The 20,310-nt window shown below is 43.3% G+C and overlaps 1 protein-coding gene across 2 annotated transcripts in view; it reads left to right on the forward strand.

Annotated features, from left to right (window-relative positions):
• The window catches only part of ALA2 (aminophospholipid ATPase 2), a 426,245-nt gene that overhangs the window by 187,349 nt on the left and 218,586 nt on the right, over positions 1 to 20,310 (forward strand). For both annotated transcript variants that reach the window (XR_016266798.1, XM_089458821.1), the window contains exon 14: positions 19,297 to 19,451. Coding sequence is in view for 1 of the 2 variants with exons in the window: in XM_089458821.1 (XP_089314947.1) it covers positions 19,297 to 19,451 (155 nt within the window). In the remaining variant the exon portion in view is untranslated. The remainder of the gene's footprint in view (positions 1 to 19,296; positions 19,452 to 20,310) is intronic.

Raw genomic sequence — 20,310 nt, forward strand, 5'->3', positions numbered from 1 at the left:
ACCACTGACTCCTTGGCCTAAACCTAGAAAAACCCACGAAGGAATTTGGCTGATTTAGACTTCTGAAATTTGACCACCTTGGAGCCCAACTTCAGCTACAATTGCAAAACTCGGCCTGCTGGAAACTGCCTGTAAATCCTCCTGGAAATGGTCCCAAAGTGTTGGGATGACCCCTACTATCAATCCTCTATCTTCCTGGATTGGCTTTCGGCCTATGGCACCTGCTCCTAAGTTCCACGAAAATGCTGGACTGGCCCTCTGCGCTGTCCCCAATCCTAGTAATTTGAACTGCTGGGATGCTGGATTTGTTGGCTCCAAAACTCACAAGAAATGCTGGCCTACTGCTGCTCTCCCTATCCTCTAGTTGTCTTGGCAAATGTTTGATCAATGGTAGCTCCAACTCCTCCTGCGTATTCTCCAACTTGCCAGAAATACGCACTCCTTGTTTGTGGCTGAATGATAGTGGTGTAACACATTCCCAGATCTCCTAAAATGATTATGGAATTGCCTCCCTAGGGTGGGCATGGAAGGTCCCCCAAAGGAAAGGTTGAATCTCCTGCTCGAGAGATTCGTGGCTAAACAACCGGTTGACTCAGCTAAACAACAGAGCGAACAGTCAAGTAATTTTGTTTGCAAGGTGTAAGAATGAATCTGTTGTACCTGTTTCCTGTAGGCAGTCCTTGGCTACAAAAACTACGCCAGGAAACCAACTCAACCAGCCTTTAGGCTCAAGTTGGCCCTTGAACCAGAGGGGGCTCCCTCACTGAACAACAGCCTTTGAAACACAATGGCCAGATTTATGGTTTTAATTGGGGGTGGTAGACGATCAATGAAAATTCCTATTTATGATTTAAAGGCTCTCTCACAAGGTTCCCTTTGAAAGTGTTAGCTTCCAGCCTAACAGAACAATTTGATTTGTATAAGAATTTGACCGAAGAATGTAAGGAGATTCCTAATAATTGAGTAACCAGACTGATTACTTAACAACTAGGAAGATTTGGATGCATGTAGAAGATTTCTATAGCCCAACAAAACAGATTTAAAGGGAAACAAAATGGCTAGACTGAAACCAATTCTAAGAGGAGCTATTTCAGACAAATAACCTAATAAGCTAATCTCTTTTAATGGTTGTCAGAAAGCACAAAACAAAAACCAGTTAAAGAGGAGTTATGATGAACAAACAGTCCAATAAACAAATCTCTTTCTAAAGATAATGATTTTGTAAACCTTCCTATAAACACTTTTATCATGTGTAGAAATAAGATATGAAAAACTGGAAAAACATACTCGAAGCACAAAATTATGTCAAAACTAGAGCTGTAAGGCTTTCATTAGAAAAACTACAACATAAGCTTTATTACAGAGTTAAGAGTTTTGGCATCAAAAGCCCACCCATATTACTTCAATTGATGAAGTATTTATACAATTTCCTCACAAAATATCTTGATAAAAATATCAAGAGCTATTACAAATATCTGAAAACTGTATTACAAAAATAGAACACAAATAAATGTAACTAAAACTATTTGAAGAGTTTTTGTACTATCCTTGAGGATTTTTGTTGATAAAGAAGAGAAATTCGAATTTGATTGCAACTCATATTTGATGAGGTGGCCTCCAAGTCACTAACTCTTTGAGCTTTTTCCTCCCAAATTTCTGAAAAGTAGGGTCCAGTCATCCCTTCGAATATCTCGATCCGTGCTCGCTGTGTGAAAACTGAGAGAGGTTATTGTAGTATAGTATCTTAGGAACAAAAACCTCCTTTCCTAAGATTCATCTCTTATTATCCACAATAGTTTATGCAAAAAGGTGGCTTACATAGGACAGTGCACAGTCGGAAAAATAGGCTAAACATGATGAGAGTGTATCTCCCAACCCATGACACCTGTATGAAACGTGAGATAGGCTTTTGTATTTTGGAATATTATGAACCAAAACCTCTTCCAGTTTCCAAATATTCATCTTTGTTTAGTCACAATATCCTCTGCAAAAAGGTGACTAAAACAGGAAATATCTGGAAAACATGCCTTCAAAGATGCATTTGCATCTCCCAATCCATAATAGCTGTTACAAAAATGAGAGATGTTTTTGTACATGAGGATGTTATCAACAAAAACCTCTTTCAGTTTTTGAAAATTCATTCACAGCGGTTTGTAAAACAAGTTTGAATTTACTTTATTACATCATTTAATCATGTTTAAATGCATGATTAACTAAATCAACCAGCTAATGAAACTTAAATTTACTTTTTGAGGGCGCATTTACTCTTGCAGACCCATTTATTATTTCTAAACTACTAAAAACCATTATATCAACAAATTTAAATTATCAAAACTATTCATGTTACAACAAAATCCAAATGAGAGCTTCTTCCTCCTTTTAACTCCTTGGGCCTACCTTGCCTCATGTGGGCCCGTCCATCCTGCTATTCGACTTCTCACCAAGCCATTCGAATGGCCCAGTTCGAATTCACATGTGGGTGGTCCCCACATTCCACTAGCAGCCAAATAAAGTCGAATTTCCTCCCAAGTCCGTAAGTCGGAAATCCTGGGTTCTCTTCCTTATCCAAAATTGTGCAAAATTGTGTAGCAACACTCTGTTACAAATGTATTTGAGAAGGGACATGATAATCCTCCCCTCCGAAATGTTGCTTGCCCTCAAGCAAGCTCAAAGTTGGGTGCTCCAAAATATGCTCACCCTCCTCAGTTTCCTTTCCCTGCACTCCAAGATGGCCTCAGGTTCCAAAACCAAGTGGCCCTCATCATCTAGTGGGGGTAAATTTGTTGCTACTGTCACCTGTTGTCCCAGCACCTTTTCAAGGCATGAGACATGAATTACATTGTGGATCTTGCTCCCCGGAGGCAACTCTAGCTCATAGGCCACCTCCCCAACTCGTCTAATCACTTCGTAGGGCCTATAGAAGCGGGGCTATAGCTTCTTGGCCACCCTTTGCTTCAATGTGGATTGCCTGTAACGCTGTAGTCGGAGGTCCACCAAGCCCCCCTCCTCGAAATGCCTCTCTGTCCTGTGCTAGTCTACGTACACCTTCTGCTGATTTTGGGCTGTCACCAAGTTATCCTTGAGAGCCTTGAGGATGTCTTGACTATCTTGGACCCAATCTTTGGCCTTTGGGGCTCGACTGTCTCCAAAAGCAATGTCAACAAAAGATAATGCATCATATCCATATAAGGCACGGGAAGGAGTCATACCAATGGACATGTGGTGGGTAGTGTTGTAACAATACTCGCCCAAATGCAACCACCGAATCTAAGCCCTCTGTTGACCGGTCACGTAGTTCCTCAGGTATCCCTCAGTTCCTCAGGTGCCACTGATTAGCCCTCTTAGTCTGGCCATTTGTTTGAGGATGATAGCTGGTGCTAGGAGTGAGCTCGGTCTTGACTAATCTGAAAAGTTCCTGCCAAAAGCCTCCCATGAACCTGCTGTCCCTGTCACTCACAATGTTCTTGGGGAGCCCGTGCAACCTGAAAATCTCCTGAAAGAACAATTTTGCAACCTGTGTCCATGTATTTGGTGGGGATGGCGAAAAAGTGGGCATATTTGGTCAACCTGTTGACCACTACGTAGATGCAGTCCTTCCCCTGCACTGTGGGGAGCCCTGTGATGAAATCCATAGAGATACTTTCCCATTTCCCCTCGGGGATGGGAAGTGGCTGTAGCAATCTTGCAGGGTGGATCAACTCCCCCTTGTTCCTCTGACATGCCTCACACTCTTGTACGTGCTTCAACATGTCCCCCTTGAGGCCCTTCCAAGTGAATCTCTCCCTGACTGCCATATATGTTTTCTGGAACCCTTGGTGCCCGGATAATGGTGAGTCATGTGCTGCCTGGAGCACCCTCTCTCTCAACTGTGAGTTGGGTATTAGGAAAATGCGCCCCTTGTAATAGATGACCTCATCCATCACTCGGTAACGCTCATCTGCATGGGTACCCTCCAAGACCTCGCATGCCCTCCTGTCCTTGGAGTACTCCACCAATAGCTGAGCCTTCCAATCTTGGCACATGCTCATGCAGGATAAACTAGCTAGTCTCCAAGATAGAGCATCAGTCACCACATTATGCTTTCCCCACACATACTCTATGTCGAAGTCATAGGCCTGCACCTTGCTGACCCATCTTTGCTACCTGTCATTGAGGCCCTGCTGCCCCATGAAGTGATGAACATTGTTCTGTTCAGTGTTCACTCGAAACCTGTTGCCTATGAAGTACTGCCGAAATTTGGCCAATGCATGCATGATGACCAACATCTCTGTCATATATGGAATATGACAGCTCATGTGGTAGGAGCTTCCGGCTGTCGAAAGCAATGGGATGCCCATCCTGTGACAAAATTGCTCCAACCCCCACCTCGGATGCATCACACTCCATGGTGAAGGGCAGGGAAAAATATGGAAGTGCTAAGACCTGGCAACTGCTCATCACCTCGTTGAGTAGATCGAAGGCAACCTGTACTTCATCAGTCCATGCGAAAGCCCCTCTCTTGGTCAAATCGGCTAAGGTTGCTACCAATTGTGAGAACCCCTTGGCTCAACTATGTGGATTTTCTCCTATGAGAGAAGGGTACCAACAAAACATCACATACAAGAGGCAGAGGTACCAGAGCAGAGAAAGAGAGTTGGAAATGACTCTAGACACAGAGGACAGGGGGAAAGCAGTGGTAGTAGAGGAAGATATGGTAGAGCCCAAGAGCACGGAGGAGATGGCTTTTGACACCATCTTGAAGGCTTTGAATGATTTATCGAAGGGCCAGAAAGAGATGCTGGAGGAGATAAAGATGTAGAACAAAGAGAGAACCACCCCTGGAGGATTCTTATTTGGGGAAACTTCGAAAGCCTCCCAACAATTCGATCACCCTTCACTGACAACACAACCCCCATCAGCTAGTGGGCCAATTCTAGCCACACTGCCCTCTTTCATACTTGTGGCACAGATCAAACCGACAAGGGGTGAAGACCCCACACAGTTGGGAGAACACTTAAGAGAGTGGCAATCTATGGGTGCTGAATTTAGGGAAGCACTCTCTTTTAGAGATTTCTGCAAGCTCAAGCAGAATGAGAAGAGCAAGGGCTATGGAGGACAGGGCACGCAGAGCTATGAGCTGCAGAGGACCATAGGGAGGATGTACTTCCCTACATTTGATGGCACTACCAAGTGCACTTCTAGGGCTTGGGTTGAGAAGATGGACACCTATTTCCAGCTCAACTGGATGACAAAGCTGGAAGCCATCAGGATGGCCACGCTGCACATGGAGGGGGAAGCCCATGACTGGTGGTTTCATGGTTTGGCCACCGTGGGACATGCCAATGTGGCTTCATATGAGGATTTTACCAGGAGGGTGGTGGAATGCTTTGACGAGAGGGATTTAGAGGCCCATTTCAGGGAGTTGACCCAACTGCCCCAGACAAGCAACCCAAAGCAATATATTTCAGAGTTTCTGCGAGTTTCAGTGATGGTCCCAGACCTATCGGAGGCTCGGAGGGTATATACTTTCATAAAGGGCTTACTTGAGCCCCTGCATGGACTGGTGAAGTCACACAGACCCTCCACGCTACAAGAGGCAGTTATGTGCACCAGAGATCTACAGGGGGCCATCCCCAAGACCAGAGCGCCTTTCCTTGCACGGACCCCTTTTCCACAGAAGGGGCATGACACTAGACCCCCACCTCAGAGAACCACCCAGGGACGACGACAGCTGGATGATGAGACACGGAAGGACCTCAGGAGGAGGAAGTTGTGCTTCACTTGCTAGGAGCCCTGGGCACCAGGCCATTAGTGCACTGCTGGCAAAGCACATTATATTGAGGTCTTTTCAGATAGTGACCAGGAGGATGAGTTGGAGCAGGAGTGTGGTGTGGGAGACTGTGAGAATTCGACAGATAGGGGACCACCACCACACCCTCCATAGGGAGGGTCATCCTTTGCCACATCTGGGGGAGTCCCTGCTTCTTTATGCGGGGTCCCCAAATTCTTGACATTGAGGATCACAGGCACTATATAGGGACAACGGGTGTCGGTCTTAGTTGACAGTGGGGCTACCCACAACTTCATAGATGCCCAGCTGGTTCAGAGGAGGGGCCTCAACACGACTGAGTTTGAGGTATTTTCGGTCCTAGTACCAGGTGACCATACCATGTAGTGCACTCGATATGTGCCTGCTTTGATAGTAGTTATGGGGAACTACTCGATGACAGACCACTTCTTTGTGGTTGATGTGCTAGACATCAATGTGGTGATGGGTGTTTAGTGGCTGTACTCCCTTGGGCGAGTCACTATTGATTGGAATAAACTGGAGATGGAGTTCACCGGGTCGGATGGCAAGTCAGTAGTGCTTAGAGGCATGCATGTGTATCCACCCCAGACAGTGTCAGCGCATAGGATGGATGCAGATCTGCGACATGGGGACATAGCATGGGTAGTGGAGTTGAGGGTTTCAGAGGTTGGGGGACAGGTCCAGCCACCACCTCCGGACATACATGCCTTGTTGGACAGGTCCAGCCACCACCTCCGGACATACATGCCTTGTTGGACAGGTACGCAGTAGTGTTTGTGGATATTCCACCAGGGTAGCTGCCAGACAGGGGATTCGAGCACACCATTGAGTTGGAGTCGGGTGTGCAGGCGGTGATCACTACCCCTTATAGGCATCCTAAGGCCTATCAGGATGAGATTGAGAGGGCCATTGAAGAGTTGTTGGCATTGGGCCATATCAGACCAAGTTCTAGTCCCTTTGCTTCTTCAGTAGTGTTGGTGAAGAAGGATGGAACCAATGTTGCACGAAGCGGGAGCGAAGCGGGAGCGCGGAAGCGTCATTTTCCAAAAATCTAGGAAGCGAAGCGTCCGCGGAAGCGTCTGCTATATATATATATATATTTTTATATTTTTTTGCATTTATACTCAAAACAAACATCCCAAATACCAAATTAATTGTAGAAGACATGAAAACATGCATATTTTTGCATAAATCAAGATAGATATGGCATCCATGATTCCATTGTAGTTACTAGTATGTACAACAATCATCTATATTCTAGCTATTACAAACATACATCAAATTTTTAAGCATATTATAAAACATAAAACATTTAAGCATATTATAAAACATAAAACATAGAGCATATTATGATTTATCTAGCAAGTGAGCAACTGTCAACATTTGTCATGTCCAAAATTCAAATAATAATGTTTACAAAATATGTCACTTGGTCACCGCCAAGCCAAAAAGGTTCAAAATTCAAATTCACAAGTCTACAAGTCTAATGAGTAATCTATGACAAAAAGTAGTAGATTGTGAATATATCTACTAATCTCTCCTCCTTCCACCACGAATAGAACGTGATGGCGGGCCTCCACGTGGTGGCAATGAAGAAGATGGTCCCTGTGTAAGTCGTGGCACTGAAACTGATGAAGAAGAACCCCCTGCTGTTGGTGTTGAACCATGGAACCTAGGAACCAAGGGACCAGATGGGGGTGGGGGTGGTGGCATATCAACACGGTCATCATCATCCTAGAATCGCTCAAAAAATTCATGCAAAAAAAAAAACACTAGTTAACAAAAAAATTAAAAACATGAATTAGAGAAATGCTTTATAAGGGAAAATTGGAAAATTCATACCACAATGGACATACCTGGATAAGAGCATCCTCTATTTGCTCTAGTCGCAACACTCCATCCTCCAAATTGGGCTCCTCTGGATTCTTGTCCCAAATCAACAAGTCTTTATTAGACTTTGCATCTTCACAGTAATGGGACAACAATCGCAAGTTGTAATGAACATAAACCAAGCTCTCTGCCCGGTCTAAATTCAACCTGTTCCTTTTAACACTGTGGATGAAAGAATAAGAGCTCCAACACCTCTCTGCAGAAGAAGTGTTTACCACCTGTGATAGCACCCGCAATGCCAAACTCTGTAGAAGTGGAGTACCCCCTCCATGCATGTTCCACCACTCAAGAGCAGAAAAAGTCTCTCGATCTTGAATTGCATGCATGCTCCCAATTGGACCAGTGTTGAGCGTATAGTTGCTCACCTGTCTCCGTACCAATGCAGTCTCCTCCTCATCAGGGATTAATTTACTCAATGCAGCCATATATTTTTCGTGAACCTCTCTATCTTGGTGTGGTTTTTTCCTGCTTCCCCCCCCAGGTGCTGGTGTTGAAAGCCATGATGGATGATAGTATTTAGGTGTCAAAACATATGCTAATGCATGCAATGGAATATTTAGCATTTCCCATCGGTTTTGCACCTCTACACGAATATAATTGTGCAAGGTGGTATCTCTAGGCTCAACAATGTCTTTAATCTGCCCCAACATGCAATCCATTTGCTCATACACCTCCCCAATTACTGGTCGATCTGAATCTGCAAACTTGATCATGTAATAAATTGGTTTGGTGAATTGCAAAACATATTTAACCTGTGACCAAAAGTAACTGTCAAGAACAGTGTCCTTGACTGCATTAGCACCATCTGTGTCAGTGTTAATTTCATCCCATGTTTCAACACACACCAGATTAGTTAAAGCTTGTCTCACCCTCACTAGCCGCCTAAAGGTGAGGTAATAACTAGCAAATCTTGTCTTTGCAATTTTAAGCAATTGCAACTTGGAGTAAGTGCCATAGAAGTAGTTTACCCTTGTATGCCCTGTGATGAATTTAATGAGCTGCTTCCCTTTCCTGTAAACCTCAGCAATCCACCCACAATTTTTGTGTTTCACAATATCATGCATCAAAAGGTTCAATGTGTGAACCAGGCACCCAGACCAAAAGATGTGTGGATGAGTACGCTCAATAATTTTTCCTGCTGCCTTACAATTTGCTGCATTATCTGTGATCACTTGAACCACATTATTCGGACCAACATCTTTGATTGATTTCAATAGGAGATCTGCAATGTTTTGTGCAGTTGCACTGATGGAGGAGGAGTCATGACATGCAATAAACACTGCACCACTAGAAGAAACACCAAGAACATTTATCAAATGTTGGTTTCTAATATTTGTCCACCCATCTGATACAATGGATACCCCAGAATCCACCCACTCATGTGTAAAACGTGTCAAAGCTCTTTGAACCTTAGCTTTTTCTCTTTCTAATAACACTGTTCTAGCTTTCTCATAGTTGGGGGCCTTGTATCCTTTTGGGGCTTTATTGATGGCCTTTACCATGTCATGCCAATAGGGAGAGCGAAGCACATTGAATGGTACACCGCAAGCACAAAGAAAACGGACTATCTTTCCATCCACATCATCCCTCCCAGCAACATTAAGGAAATCCCCTATTGTTTTTCTACCTCCAGAGGTTGCAGAAGTACCATGAGGAGATGGGCAACTACCAAATTTAGAGGTTGCACTTGATTCAGAATGAGTTTTTTGTTTCTTGTTTTTTTGTTGTACAGCCATCTCTATTTGGATGTATTTTCTTCTTTCTTCAGTTGAAATGTTTGGGCAAATTTGTACCCCCACAGAACCCTTTTTTTCATCACTGTCCAGCACCTCACAAAGATGCCTCCTTAGACGGGTATATGAACCCGTATATGGTTTTCCTCCATGACAACCATGAGGGCACACAAATTTGTAAGATCCACCACCCTTTCCCCCATCAAGTTTGGTCACATAGTTCCACAAGGGTGTTGATGTACCTTTCCCATCTTGTGCTTCAGTGTCCCCTTCAAGTTCATCCCCTTCCTCTTCAAACCCTTCCTCCTCATCATACATTGGGTCACTACTATTAGGACCAAGTTCATCCCCTTCCTCTTCCCCTCTATTCCTCACCCTTGCCATCATTAAAACCAAGAGTGGAATGATACATAGAAGCCAAAAGAACACCATCTTGGAATATGGATATAGGTGGTGGACAACCTGTAAATAAAGGAGCAAGTAGAAACAATGGGAAAGAGTAGGAGAGGGAGGAGAAAAATACAATTTTTTTTTCAAAAAAACAAGGGAGTTTGGGGTTTGAACTTACCTCTTTAGCTCTTGTAGATGAAGTCCTCCAAGCTCTTGCTCCAAGCTCCTCCTCCTTCTCCTAGCTCCTCCTTCTTCACTCCTCCAAGCTCTCCTCTCTTCTCCTCTCCTTTTCTCTCTTCTCTTCTCCTCTCCTCTCTTCTCTTCTCCAACTCTCATAAACTCAAAGTGAGAAAATGAGGAATGAATGGGAGCTTTATGCTTTTCATTCCTCACCTAAACTCACCCTAAACTCACCCTAACCCACCCCCTCATTGCAAGTTAAGTTAACTTTTAAAAAAAATTAAAAAAAATTTAAGTTTAATTCCTTGCCCGCGCGGAAATTTCCGGAAGCGCTCCGAAGCGCTCGTGAAGCGTGCGCTTCCGGGCCTGAAGCGTGGCGCTTTCGGGCCCGAAGCGTGGCGCTTCCGGAGGCCCGAAGCGCCCTCCGAAGCGCGCTTCGGGGGCAACGCTTCCTAAAAACCAGGAATCGCTCCAAAAACTCGGAACCGCGCTTCGTCAAAAATGGAATCACGCTTCTGCTGGCGCTTCCGGAACGCTTCCGTACGGGACGCGATTCCGGCCTAGGATCCAGGGGGGGGGGGGGGGGCGCTTCCTGCAACTCTGGATGGAACCTTGCGCATGTGCATTGACTACCATGCCCTAAATCGGAGGACACTGAAGAATCGGTACCCCATACTCCGCATCGATGAGTTGATGGATGAGCTTAGAGGAGGCAAGTACTTCTCTAAGATAGATCTACGTTCGGGGTACCACCAGATCAGGGTGAGGGATTAGGACATCCCCAAGACAACTTTTTGGTGCCATTATGGGCACTTTGAGTTCCTAGTCATGCCATTTGGGCTGACCAACACTCTGGCTACCTTCTACTCGTGTATGAACCATGTCTTCTGGAGGCAGTTGAGAAGATTTGTGCTTGTTTTCTTCGACGATATCTTGATTTACAGCAGGACTTGGGAGGAGCATCTCCAACACTTGGAGGAGGTGCTGCATATTTTGGAGGAGGTGTTGCATATTTTGGAGGAGCAACAGTTTTATGCCAAACTGTCCAAGTGCGAGTTTGTCCTGATAGAGATGCTATACTTAGGGCATATCATTGATGTAGATGGGGTGAAGGTCCATGCGAAGAAGATACGAGCTATCCGTGATTGGCCAGTACCCAACGATGTGACAACGTTGAGGGGCTTCTTGGGTATCTGCACCTATTACCAAAAGTTTGTTAAGAGATTTTCACAGTTGGCAGCATCCCTGACAGATTTGACCAAGAGAGGGGCTTTCGCATGGACTAATGGGGCACAAGCAGCTTTTGATCGCCTCAAGGAGGTGATGAGTAGTTGCCCAGTTTTAGCACTTCCATATTTTTCCCGGCCCTTCATCGTGGAGTGTGATGCATCTGGGGAGGGAGTTGGAGCAGTCCTATCACAGGATGGGCACCCCATTGCTTTCGAGAGTCGGAAGCTCTTACCACATGAGCAATCATATTCTATATATGACAAAGAGACGCTAGCCATCATGCATGCATTGGCCAAGTTCCGACAGTATTTGGTGGGTAACAGATTTCGGGGGTGAAGACTGATCATAACAGTCTTCGTCACTTCATGGGGCAGTAGGGCCTCAACGATAGGCAACAAAGATGGGTCAGTAAGGTGCAGGCCTATGACTTCGACATAGAGTATGTGTGGGGAAAGCACAATGTGGTGGTCGATGCTCTATCACAGAGACCCGCAGGTTTGTCACTCATGAGCATTTGCCATGATTGGAAGGCCCAACTATTGGTGGAGTACACCAAGGACAGGAGGGCATGCGGGATTCTGGAGGGTACCCACGAAGATGAGCGTTGTTGGGTGATGGACGAGGTTATCTACTACAAGGGGTGCATATTTCTGGTGCCCAACTCGTAGCTGAGGGAGAGAGTGCTCCAGGCAGCACATGACTCACCATTGTTAGGGCATCAAGGGTTCCGAAAACATATTGTTGATTTTTGGGGTAGCATTAGATGTGCTCTAGCTCCGAAATTTTGTGGAGGGGCTAGAACACATGAGATCTCCAAGACCCAAAAATTGTTTGGTGACGTGCTGAAGCACGTACAGGAGTGTGAGGCATGTCAGAGGAACAAGGGGAAGTTGATTCACCCTATAGGATTGTTATAATCGCTTCCCATCCCCAAGGGGAAATGGGAAAGTATATCCATGGATTTCATCATGGGGCTCCCTACAGTGCATGGCAAGGACTGCATTTATGTAGTGGTTGACTGGTTGACCAAGTATGTCCACTTTTTCGCCATCCCCACCAGATATTCTGCTGCACAGGTTGCAGAGCTGTTCTTTAGGGAGATCTTCCGGTTACACTGGCTTCCTAAGAACATTGTGAGTGACAGGGATAACAGCTTCATGGGAGGCTTCTAGTAGGAGCTTTTCAGGTTGGTCAGTGCCGACCTCACTCCTAGCACGAGCTACCACCCCCAGACAGATGGCCTGACATAGCGAGTTAATCAGTGGCTGGAGGGGTACCTGAGGAACTATGTGACTGGGAAGTAGAGGGCTTGGATTCGATGGCTGCATTTGGGCGAGTATTGCTACAACAACACCCACCACATGTCCATTGGCATGACTCCTTTTCGTGCCTTGTATGGTTATGATGCATTATCTTTTGCTAATGTTGCTTTTAGAGACAGCCGGGCCCCCAAAGGCCAAAGATTGGATCCAAGAGAGCCAAGACATTCTCAAGGCTCTCAAGGATAACTTAGTGACAATACAAAACCAACAGAAGGTGTAAGCAGATCGACACCGGACTGAGAGACATTTCGAGGAGGGGGATTTGGTGTACCTCCGGTTACAGTTGTATAAACAGTCCACGTTGAAGCAAAAGGGGCGTAAGAAGCTACAACCCCGCTTCTATGGGCCATACCGGGTGATTAGGTGAGTTGGGGAGGTGGCCTACGAGCTGGAGTTGCCTTTGGGGAGCAAGATTCACAATATATTCCATGTCTCGTGCCTTAAAAAGGTGTTGGGGCAACAGGTGACAACAGCAGTAGAGTTACCCCCATTGGATGATGAGGGCCACTTGGTTTTGGAGCCTGAGACCATCCTGGAGAGGAGGGAGAGGAAGCTGAGGAGCAGGACCATCAAGGAGTTCTTGGTATGCTGGAAGAACTTGTCGGATGAGGATGCCACCTGGGAGGGTGAGCACATTTTGGAGCACCCAGCTCTGAAGTTGCTTGAGGGCAAGCAACATTTGGGAGGGGAGGACTGTCATGTCCCTTCCCAAATACATTTGTAACAAGTTTATCTCTACACAATTTTGCACATTTTTGCCAAGGAAAAGGACCCAACAGTTTCGACTTAGGGACTTAGGAGAAATTTCGGCCAGATTAGTTTGCTAGTGGAAGGTGGGGGCCACCCATGTGGGAATTCGAACTAGGCCATTCGAATGGCTTGGAGGGAATTCAAATAGTTGATTGGAGGGGCCCACATGAGGCAAAGGAAGGCCCACGAAGTCATAAGGAGAAGGAGGCTCTCACTTGGTCATTCATTCACTCTTGTACATCGAATTTACTTGACTGTTTGCTCGAGCTGCTTAGCCGAGTCAACTGGTTGTTCAACCACGAATCTCTCAAGCGGGAGATTCAACCTTACCTTTGGGGGACTTCGAGTGCCACCCTAGGAAGGCAGTTCCACAACATTTTTAGGAGTTCTGGGGAGTTTCTGCAGCATACTCACTCAACTATCTTCATGGAGTGTGTATTTCTAGGCTAGCAGTGAGAACACGCAGAGGGAGATAGAGCCACCTTGGGTCAACCATTAGCCGGAGGAGCCAAGGAATCATAAGGAAATTATTGGGCCAACATTCAAGAAGAGTTTTCGGGTCAGAGAAGGCAACAAACCAACAGTTTGAATTCCAGACTTGGAGGACAGTGTGGAGGGCCAGTTCAACAAATTCGTGGGTCTTGAGGGGAAGAGCTACAACCCGAAAACTCATCCAGGAAGGCAGGACATTTGTAGGAGGGATCATCTCAGAGTTTTGGGGCACTTTTCAGGAGGATTTATAGCCTCATTCCAGCAGGCCAAGTTTTGCAGTTGCAACTGAGGTTGGGCTCCTTGGGGGTCGAATTTCACAAGTCTGAACCAGCTCAAACCCTTCCTAGGTTTTTGTGGGTTTAGGCCAAGGAGCAAGGCGCTGAAATCTCGTAATTTTTTGAGCATGGGAAGCAATGATTCCAACCCTTCTATGTCAGCAGATAGTGTAGTTTCTGGGTAGCACAGTTCAGTTTTGGTGCAGGAGTTGAGCCAGCGCTCAGTTCAACATTTGCTCACTTGGGTTTTGTCATGCTTGTCCATTGAGACAAGCCTAGGTGCACCATTCTATTTTGTTGTTGTATTTTTGTATTTGCCCTTGAAGAATTAATAAACTGGCTCAACGGTTCTCCATTTCCAGAGTTTTCATGGGTGCCTGATGTCTATTTCATTTTTTTGATTGCTGGATTGTTTGCATGCTTTGTATATCACTGAAATTCCTGTTTAGGAACATTACAAATTATGCCACTCAGAGGTTGACCTTCCTGTTTTCATCACCATAATTCAAGAGGATGCCACGTCAGCTCCCATTATTCATAGAAAAGGGGCTAGCCACGTGATTATGTAGAAGACTCTAGAAGAGTCTATATTGTAACTCTGGTTAAGAGTTGAGGTAGTCAAACCTAACCACTAATAGGCTATTGGGCTGTGTTATAATTGGGCCACTAGGAGGATAAGGGGTTCCATTCTTTTGAGTGCATTTGCTCCATAGTTGAGCAAAAATAGCCAAGAGGGATAAGAGGTAGAGCACACAAAGAGGTTTTGTGCATTGTAGCAATGCACTGGCCATATACCATACATCTTTTTTATTGCAACCATATTTCCATTTAGAGAAAGAGAGCAGAGAAACTTCACCTTCCAGTTGGGTTTTTCTTATGAAAGGGTTTCCCAAAGCATATCTTGTGTCAACTGTGTGTGTGAGCTTTTATTTTGCTTTTCTCTATTTTCTGCATAATTTTAAATTCACATGCATGCACTATTAACAATGAATCTCCAAATCTAGAAATTTAATAAAACTGTAATAATGTAGAATTTTAGATTTTAAATATAATTCTATCAGATCAGTTGTGATGAACTGTCTAGTAGAATATCCATGGCAGTTTATGGATCATCACCCTTGCAATATATGCAAAGAATGTAAATTCAAGGCCTATGGTTCAATATAGAGGCTTAGGTCAACCAATATAGACTCAAATAATTTCCCAAACACATACAATTTATTTATGTATGTTCTATGCATAGAGAAATTTATTTCAATTTTCACAGTTAGCTCAATATCTTTTCTAGATTAGCAATCACATCAGCATTAAAGTAAACTGCAGATAGAACATAAATATAAATTGCAGAAGACAAGCCAAGGCAAGAGGACACAAGATGTGGCGCTAGCCAGGACAAACCCCAATGTGGGGAAACCCTTGATCAATTCTTCTTATATGTTATTCAATAGTTCAACAGAGAGAGAGATAGTACATTTACAATAGAAGTCAATACTTTGACTTGTCTAAATAAGAGCTTAGATCATCTTTAAGAAGATGATACATGAGATCAGTTGAAGACATGCTGCTTCAACTGATTCTCCAAGGTGACTCCTTCACCTATCATTGTGCTGCATCTCGTCATCATGCTGCACCTCATCGTGCTGCACCATGCTGCTCCCATCATCACAACGCTGGACCTCATGACCATGCATCATACTGCTGCAACTTATGTTGCACCTTCCAATATTGTGACATCTTGCTAATGTTGTCACTGCTCATACTGCCACACCATGGTTGCTTGCTAGCCCATTGTTTTGCTACTGTCATTGTTGTACCATCACAACTTGTTATACCTTGCTGCTGTCCCATGCATCTTAGCAGCACTATACCTTGCTGCTGTCCCATGCATCTTAGCTGCTGTCCTATGCATCTTAGCAGCACTATACCTTGCTGCTGTTTGGCCTTGTCACCTGCTCAAACTCGGACCCAAAACAGTGAAGGGAAACACCCTAAATCTTGCCCAGATTTGCCTCTAGGCCTGCGGCTTACCTCCTGTAGCAGCTTGGCCTTATTACAGATGTTTTCTTGCCGAAAACAGACCCTTCTCATCAATGTACTCCTTCTTCTTGAGCTGCCTTAGGATAACTTTGTTAGGGTTGCCTTGAGGTCTTAGTGAGGGCTGCCTTTAAGTCTGCGTTAGGGCAGCCTTTAGGTCTGCGTTAGGGTAGGGACCAACATATAGGTTTAGGGCTCCTTCTTGATAACGTTTAGGGATTTTCTTCATGACTGCGTCCTCTAGATTAGGGCAGCGTATTTCTTCTTCTTGACTGCGGCTAGGGCAACCTCTTTTCCTCCAACGTCTAGGGCTTCCACTCCTAGATTTCTCTTCCACTAAAACCCAAGACAAGTGGAGAGAAATCAAGATAGAAGTGTGTAGAAATGACTATCAAGTCACCTCTTTTTATACTAAATCATGAAGCACATGAGGGGTTTATTTGGTCGCTGGCCGACCTTGACAAATTGTCTTATAACACAAATAAATTCATATCTCCATGAATACTTATCGGAATCAAATGATCTTTATATCAATCCTACACCTCTCGATGAGAGGGATCCAAGAAAAATATCAGCTGCCATTAATAAGATGACCCACATGGAGTTTGGCCCTAGTTGCCAATTTTAACACCAAAGCATGACAATACCTTGTGCCAATTGTGTGTGTGAGCTTTTATTTCGCTTTTCTCTATTTTCTGCATAATTTTAAATTCACATGCATGCACTATAAACAGTAAATCTCCAAATCTAGAAATCTAATAAAACTGTAATAATGTAGAATTTCAGATTTTAAATATAACTTTATCAGATTTGTTGTGACCTAAGTCACCTGACCGGGGGTTCAGGATTTGTGGTGTCGGATTCGGACACATTGACCCCCCAGAACAGGACACGTAGGATTCGTTATATATATATATATATATATATATTAAAAATTAGATATTTCTTACACAAATTTTAATTAATGATACAAATTTATTGATTTCAACCATAGATCTTCATCTATAGCTATTAGCATGCATAGTACATACAGAATTCAAATACATGTCAGTGGTACTGGTCACATAAATCATGCTTCATAATTCATAACTGAAAGACAACTTACAACTACAAGATAGTAAGATAAACACATTGACAACTGTAGTTTTCTCATTAAGTCATCAAATCAAAATGTGTTACATAGGTAGTGCTGGTGCAATGCCAATGGCAAATAGAAATAGAAAATATAAAACAACTACAGGTATACAAGCCTCAAGGCATCAATCAACATCAGAATCAGCATCATTGTCCTCATCATCATGGTCCCCACTGCTCTCCTCTGCATCCTCCTCCTCCCCTGTATCCATAGTCGCCTCTGCATCTGCTGGTGTGGAGGATGACCCCTCTAAGTCATCAAATCTAATAGGCTCTAGCACTGGATAATTGAGATCCATGTTGGCCAATGCCAACTCAACACTGGTGTCCAGACCCATATCATCAGGAATAGTGTTACTTGGGAGCGGGAGCGACATTTTCAGAAGCTCCTGGTTTGGTGCTCTTGATTAAATACGAGTTCCATACCCTAATACATGACAAAATTCAATGGAAACATTGCAATCCCCCAATCTTAAAATCCTGAAAAACTGATAAGTCTGCTGGATTTTGAATGAAATCTAAAATTCTACTTTCTCCATATGAAATCCAATGAGGTCAGAACCACTCTCAAACATCTTGAGTCATTTCATGGTAATGTTAAAAATTTAAGTAAAAGGATGTCCTTTTACTATAAGAATGTAACATTACCATGAATAGCATATCAATACCAGGGCCTAGACTTGATCATGAAGCTGCCAAAACGCTTGCCAAATGAAAATATGCATGGCTGTAATGACCAAATGCGGCCTTTTCATAACCGCGTAGGTCACTTTTTGAGCGTAGCGAGTCCTTGAAAACAGGACACGATTCCCAAAATCGTGACACCCAGTCGGATTTGACGTGTCAAAAAAGGACATGACGTGTCATGGGTTTTGGACACGAATCTGGAGAGAATCGCGTCAGACACGATGGATTCGGGATTCGTGGGGCCTATCGGATGAATCCGGTTACTTAGGTTGTGACGAACTGTCTAGTGGAATATCCATGGCAGTTTATGGATCATCACCCTTGCAATATATGCGAAGAATGTAAATTCAAGGCTTCCTATGGTTCAAAATAGAGGCTTAGGTCAACCAATATAGACTCAAATAATTTCGCAATCACATACAATCAAGAAATTAAATGTGGCTGTCATTAACTAGAGTTTTAAATCATAAATTGGTGCAAATAAATAGTCTATGATAACAATAATAAAAGGCATAAAAAATATAAATTAGAGCTAAATTGAAATGTCTGTTCTTCATATCTTGTTCCCATCTTAGTTTACATCAAACATCGTATTGACTGGTTGACAGACTTGTTAGTGGCCAACCCTTCTGCATTTTCATTCACTTCTCTACTTTCTATTACCCAGGAAGGAGTCGTACAGGTAATTGTATGTTCTATGGCACATAGAATTGAATTTGTTTTGGTGGATAACTAAGACAGAGACCAATTCCCAATAATACTTGAGCCAAGTGGGTATTTAGTTCTCATCATTGAGTCTTAAACACAATTTTTTTGAACCATCCATTAATTTATGTTTGTGAGAATGCAATATGGTGGAAGTTTTTAACCATTGAGAAAAAAAAATGATTTTAAGTTGAGAACTTTGTAAATAAAATAAATTAATCTCTGCTCAAGGCGCTTTTATTTATATTTGTAAAAGCTAGGGAAAAGGTGATTTCCATGCACCATGAGCAAAATCGACTGTAAGCAATCCTTTCTATAAACTTGTTGGTGTCTGAAACAGTTACATGGGAAACTGTGGTATACATCTTTTACTATTTGTGAAATTTATGAAGTTAAAATCCTAACCACTTAATATCAATGAAAATATGTTTTTATGTAAAGAATTCCGTTGGGAAACCCTTCTGTTCTCTTTGAGGTTAGTGTAGTTCTAAGGAATTGTAAATTTATTATACATGGCTTATGCTTAATACCTATTCAGTTTCAATGCGTATTCTTCAGAGTGTTTAATGTGTGGCAGATGCATAGTAGTGTTAGCTGATCATGTTTATGAATTGGATCTTAGAGATGTTCTCTTGTAATTGCAGAAATATTTACTGAAGTGTGTTAACTATCTGATTTTTTTACAGAGCAACAAGTGAGGCCTGTGGTGGAGGCAGTTGAGCATTTTGCACAGTTGGGTTTGAGAACATTATGTTTGGCATGGAGGGACTTGAAGGAAGATGAATACAGGGATTGGTCCATTATGTACAAGGAAGCAAGTAGTTCTTTGATTGATAGAGAGGTATGGTACATTTACACATGTCCTCTGCTTCCATGTGTGTTGAGAGTGGGCAGGATACCAAATCACATGCTTCACATGGCCCTCGTTTCATTTTGCTCTTGGCTTCACCAGATTTTAACCTCTCAGTTTTGCCATTAGTTAGAGCTTTTGTTCACATGTTTCATTCATGTCCCTTTCTTGAATTTCTTTATCACAAATGGTAGTTGAATTGTTCTGTGCAAAAGTCTCTACTTCTTCCCTATGCTTTAGACAGATTGACTCTCACCCTTCCCAGTTCTTAATCCATTTAAAGATTATACTTAAGCAAGCTCCATGTTTTCTGCTCAACTTTGCTTCAAAAGCTCTTAATGATAATCCACCTGTGCTCTTGTAACTTTTTCTTTCCTGGAATCTTAAGATTCCCCTTAGTATTCCCTCCTTAATCTCAAGTAACTACAGCGAAATGAAACTTCATAAGGAATGGGATTGAAACTACCCAGCAGCACCTATCAAGATATTAACTTAGAAAATTGGTTCAAGGTTAATGCTTGTGTCAAGAACTGCTAAGGAGATGGGCCCAACTAAGAACTTCATTGCAGCTATGCAGGAATACGGACACAAGCAAGATTCCTTGCCTTGTAGTTATCCCAAACAAATATTGAGTCTAATCTGTACCTAGCTCCAGAAACAAGTGAGATTCCTCGCCTGTAATTATCCCAAACAAATGTTGAGTGTAACGGTGTAACCTGATTGATACAGGAATGTAAAAGAAAACTTATAAGGCCAGGAATAATTTGTGTTACTACCCAGTCTGGATGCCTACATTTATCATGCAAGGTGGATAGAGCTTTCCATCTACTTAGTGTTGCATTTATTTTCA

This window comes from Pinus tabuliformis, chromosome 7 (assembly GCF_031772625.1).
Source record: "Pinus tabuliformis cultivar Carrire ecotype Pingquan chromosome 7, CPIR1, whole genome shotgun sequence".
NCBI classification, from domain to species: Eukaryota; Viridiplantae; Streptophyta; class Pinopsida; order Pinales; family Pinaceae; genus Pinus; species Pinus tabuliformis.